At 45.5% G+C, this 5,752-nt stretch overlaps 1 protein-coding gene across 1 annotated transcript; it reads right to left on the minus strand.

Moving 5' to 3' along the window:
• Positions 1–780: 780 nt before the first annotated feature.
• On the minus strand, positions 781–5,472 carry BBBOND_0314040 (hypothetical protein; the record flags this gene model as incomplete). Its single annotated transcript, XM_012914234.1, has 1 exon — positions 781–5,472. One exon carries the CDS (start codon positions 5,470–5,472, stop codon positions 781–783), a length of 4,692 nt encoding a protein of 1,563 aa, XP_012769688.1.
• Between the last annotated feature and the right edge of the window lie 280 nt (positions 5,473–5,752).

The raw sequence follows: 5,752 nt of genomic DNA on the forward strand, positions 1-5,752 counted from the left end.
CGCTGCCGTGTCCATGTCATCGCTGCCGTAACCATGTCATCGCTGCCGTGACCATGTCATCGCTGCCGTAACCTTGTCATCGCTGCCGTAACCTTGTCATCGCTACTGTGTCCTTGTCATCGCTGCCGTGACCATGTCATCGCTGCCGTGACCATCAACTGTCATCGCTGCCGTGACCATTTCATCGCTGCAGTAACCATGTCATCGCTGCCGTGTCCATATCATCGCTGCCGTGACCATGTCATCGCTGCCGTGACCATGTCATCGCTGCCGTGACCATGTCATCGCTGCCTTGACCATGTCATCGCTGCCGTGACCATGTCATCGCTGCTGTGACCAGTCATCGCTGCCGTGACCATCAACTGTCACCGCTGCCGTGACCGTGTCATCGCTGCCGTGACCATGTCATCGCTGCCGTGACCACTAACCTGGTCAGGTGCTAGGTCACCACTCTGGTCAGCACATTGGTCGACACGTTGGTCAGCACATTGGTCAACACTTAGGTCAACACGTTGGTCACCACTCTGGTCATGGCATTGGTCAACACTTTGGGCAGCATCTTGGTCACCACGTTGGTCATGACATTGGTCAACACGTTGGTCAGCACTCTGGTCAACACATTGGTCAACACTTTGGGAAGCATCTTGGTCAACACTTTAGTTAACTATTACACAATCACATACAACGATAAATGAGTGATTCAAAACATTAGACAACAATTAGTTGTATAGGTGAGTAGGTGATGCTAGGTGAGTGTAGACAGTAAACACGTGAGTACGATTATGGTTGCAGGTAAAACACCCTGTTAAGCTTGCTAACGCGTGCTTCGGCGAGTAGTGATTGAGCAGCAATCCTATGACTTGAGGGTGAGTGTAAGTGAGATTTGATGTGGAGCAGGTCGAGGCGGGTGACCATGATGTGGATGAGGTAGAGGAGAGAGAGGAGCCAGAGGGCGAGGGTTAAGGTCATGAAGGGGAAACGGATGGCAAGCAGGAAATCATCAATTTTGTAGAACATTTGGAGTAGTACCGATTTTTCATCGACAATAATTTTTAATTCATTACAGAAATCTTGGCATGTACGTTTCGTGTTGTCGCCATTGATGCCACTAAGATTGGACAAACTCTTTAATGTGAATCCATGCTTGTACAATGTCGGTCGTGTGAATGGACATGTGGCTATGGATTTGCAGTCTTTGATGTGATATTGACCGTTCAGCGATTTTTGCGGATCCTCTGCTTTGTACGCGGCTTTCACTGTGCAGGCGTCGGGGCATATTTTTCCGTGACACCTGGTTCCAGGTTTATTGCAGTTATTGCAGCATTCATCGTACAAGCCTTTTAGCAGCTGATAAAATGTTTCGGTGAGGTATACAATCCACGAAAGATAATTACCAGCATGCTTGTCTGCAAACATTCTCCATGTGTTGAAGCCGAAAGATTGAAGGTACCGGCCGCAAGTAACTCGTCCCTGGGCCGTATTATTGCAATCGACGAGGCACATCAAATTGCCCTTATCGTGCTTCGACGAGGGTTCAACATTGAGTAGTGACTTAACGTCCAATCCGGAATATTGTTGGCCAAAGTACGCTTTGGTGACGGCGTTATTGAACGCATAACTTCTGTGCTTTGTGCCGGATTGATCCCAACCAACGATGAAATTGTAGTAGAACGCGAACATATCTCCAAGCGTCTGAGGAGTCCTTTGCAATATGCAGATGAAGTAACTACACATTTTGCCCAGCGGTGTTTCCGCACCGCCACAGAAATCACGAAGCTCGGCAGAGATTTCTGCACCTGTTTTGGTATGCGATGCTGCAATGCTGATATCAGCAAATCCCATCGGAGTTTTGCATGGAACGCCACGGTGTTTTGATACGGTGCACTCTAGTTTACAACCTGGTTTTGTAAATTGGTGAGGCAAGAAGCCGGGTAGGCCGTCCTCCAGGAACGATTGCAAAGGAGACTTAAGGCCGCACTTAGGGTGTTGGTCGCACTGTTGGTTAGCGTTTTGGTCATCACTTTGGTTGGCAATTTGGTTAGCCTTTTGGTTGCACTCTAGGTTGTGACATTGCCATGTGTTGCACTCCCATGATGACCCGCCGACGTATCTGCCGTACCAGCAATCACGCCAACTGTTAGTGTCCGAAGTGCGTTCACACTGAATGAATAAGAAATACAGTTGGTCATACAAGCGATACACAATGTCCACTAGCATGTCGAAGCACGCGGCAGTATTACTAGGATATGACAACTTGGCTTCGTTAGTGTTGAAATCACAGGCATATCGGCCGGCAGCTTGCCCGTGACCGAGGATAGTTGTGAGCACTGAGTGAGATTGAGCGCATATGTCTGTAAGCGTAGTAGTGAGGTTGCCAACTGTTATCCTCTCAGGGTATGCGTCCAAGTGTCGGTCTTCGAGGTTTTCAAACGTGACGTCTCCATCTGCGTTGCCTCCGTTCTCTTCCGTCTTCGGCTTGTCGAATAATTCGGCAAAATAGTCAAACGATAATTTTTGGTGCACGGCGTTATTTGGAAGTCCACTTAGCCATTGGAGCATTTCGTAAACGGAACGTGGCTGTCCCTTTGCGTCCGATGTGGCATAATGGCAGACTTGGTAGTACTCCTTGAGGTGACCAGTAATACACGAGAGAAGGCCCATCATGCTGAATTTCGTTGCTTCATCATTGTGCAATGAACATGTTTTGAAATGTGAATTAGCTGCTACGATAGGAATTCGAGTGACCAATCGCTCATAAATTTTTTCACCCTTCATATCGGAAGAACATCTTAACTCCCCGTCCTGTTTGGATCCTTCACCCTTGGGGATGGTGTAGCCGCAATACTCTAGGAACTGTCCAAATGCGTTTATACCACTTTTGTATGTTTCACTTATTTTCCTGTCTCTCCAAGTTCCATCTGTCATGTTACAATTATTATAGAATTCACTGAGGTCATGACCGAGTATCTCCAGCAGAGTCATAAACACCTTGGCGCAATCCCTACCGTCTGCCGTTAACATGTGTTTTGGTGAGTCAGTAGGGGCAACACCAGACTGCGGTTTTTGACGGTTTTCTATAACATGCACCCAATCTGTGACGAAGTTTGTTCCCTCGTATACGTTGACATATGCCTTATGTAACTCAAATGCCAAAGCCTCCATACCTGTCTTAAGAATGTCAAGTAACTGCGGATGAGGGGGGCCCTCTAACATCATAGGTGAAAACGCATGAAGCAGCGTATCGAATGTTTGCAAATTGTTTCTAAACGTAGGATCGTAATGCTTGGAATTTGTAAGTCCATGTAGCAATTCAGCTAAAGCATTCCTAGACGGCTTTATAAACTCGTAGTTGGGCATGAAGTTTGTCTGAGTTTTTAAACCGTGAAAAAAGTAGCCAAATGCTCTATGAATATAATGTGCAGCTTGACCCAGTGGGCTTTGTTGCGTAGAATCGGAGACGTCAATCTGCTTTACTTCTTTAACCTTGTCGATGAACTCCGTTTCCATTTGCTTCATAAAACCCTTGAAGCCGCTATCGAGGTCCAAGGTAATCGATTCAGGCAAACCGTATAACTCGTCTATGGATTTCTCGCAGAACGCCTGCAACAAGCTCTTCACTGAGGCACCGTACTGCATCTGGGCGTGAATGTATATAAGGTTTTTGAATTTTTCGACTTCTTTATCCGACTCTTGTTTTAAATATCTAGCGTAGTAATCTTCGGCTTGTTTGGCTCCTTTTTGGAGAAACTCCTTGACCTTGTTTATGGGCTTAGCTACAAGTTCGCTGTGCAGATCGCCAAGTTCAGTAAAGATTTTCCTGATGCTGTCATTTGCATCCCTAGCTCCATTAGAATATTGTTTAAAGCGTTCGTCTTTCAATTTTCTTAAATTCTGCTTGCTGTATTCAGCAGCTTGTTTAATGGCGCCGTAGAGTTCATTGAGGTGGTGCGTGACTAGATTGGCGTGTGTTTCAAAGGTGTCCCTGGTGATTCGACCGGAACCGCCACTCGCATCAATTATTTGTAGCGCAGCTACGCCATCGTTTTTAATTTTGCTTATCGCCGCTTCAAGAGCTTGTTTCTTGCCGTTGTCAGTGCCCGAATAAAAAGGAAACTTCTTGGGATCAATGGTTACTTTACCATCGTTGAGCCTATCCTGCGGCAACTCCTTATCGAGAGGAGTCTGAAAGTATGCGGCCAGGTATTTGATGAAATCTGTAGATTCTACTGTATTATGGCCAACTACTCTATTAAGATCATTTAACAACCACTCCAGATGCTTGCCAAGTTCATCTTTGCCACTTTTTTTTGCCTGAGCAAGCACTTTCGCAACAGGCTCTCCAATCGTTCCTAACTTACCATTCAATTCACCTATGACTGCCTTCTCCATAGCCTCAACGGCCGGACCAGCATTCTGAACCCACTCATAGCCTTTAGCAGCATTAATACCCGCCTTCAACGCACTATTAATATTGTCAAGGCATTCTCTAATGGCAGCATCCACTCTCCCTTTCATATCATATAAATCCCCTCTAATCGCGAGATCCAATTGCCCTACCAACTTTGTAGCCTCCTGCACCAACTTCTCCACTTCACTCTTTGCCATGCTTGCAGCCTCAAAAACTTGAATAGCTTCTCTCTCAAACTGCTCCATTGCCGCTTTATGCTGACTGGAATACGTGCTTGAAGTGCCATTAACATGTCCCGAAACCAGATCAACATTTTTTTCGGCATCATCTATTAGATTCTCCGCCTGCTCCATCCATTTGCGTAATGATTCGATATGGTCCCGAAACCTAGTGCCAAGGCTCTCCAGCTGACCGAGAATCTCTCTCACTGATTTTTTCAATTGCTCCACAAGATCCTTTATATGCTTATCAATTGTCGTATGTAAACGCTTCTTAAGCTCATCTATCTCTGCATATAAAAAATCTTTCGTCGCCGTTAACTCCTCACGTTCCTTCTTAGACAGCTCAGTGAGACGCTTAGTCTCATGCTCTATCGTCACACGTACATTTTCGATCTTTTCACGTAAGCTACTATTAAGATCATTAATCGCGTTTCTATTATCAATGGAATTTGTGTTAATATCTAAATCATTTGTGAAGCTCTCAGCATATTTCCAGCAGTCTGCCAACCTCTGCTTGACTAACCATTCCGCTTGCGCAACTTCCCTTGATTTTCCTGCAACAGCATTAACTATAGTTATTTTACTAACCTCTGTTTCCAGCTTCTGCATATTGCTCTGCATTGTAGTTATGATGGTTCTAACTCTATTATTAGACTCTCTCACGTCCCTGTTATACGCCGCGATGCGAGCAGGCAACACGCGGAAAAGCTCTTTAAAGCCCTCGTGCCCTGAGCAAAGATGATTGTTAATAAGCGTTAAAATGTTGTTAATTAATATATTTTTACCCACACTGTAAGGCTGTTTCTCGCTGACATCCTTAAGCAAATAATACAAAAATCCCATCACCCCGTCACACAGCCTGTCCAGGTCAGAGTACACAATCCCAGAGCCGTCGTAGCCTTTGGAAGTTTTATCGTAACCAAGAAAAGTCTGAAGGCCGGTGCAGAGGTTATTAAGGATGTTAGTAGGGTTGTTATTTGAGGTAATTTTAAGGTTTTAAATTTTGTCAAATTTCTTGCCAAGCCCCCTAAGCGGCACACGGTCAGGGCAGTGGCAAGAGGTGGAAGAGGGAAGTGAAGGGTGACAGGGCACAAGGTATTGCAATGGTTTAAAGAAATCATAG

This window comes from Babesia bigemina (genome assembly GCF_000981445.1).
Source record: "Babesia bigemina genome assembly Bbig001, chromosome : III".
NCBI classification, from domain to species: Eukaryota; Apicomplexa; class Aconoidasida; order Piroplasmida; family Babesiidae; genus Babesia; species Babesia bigemina.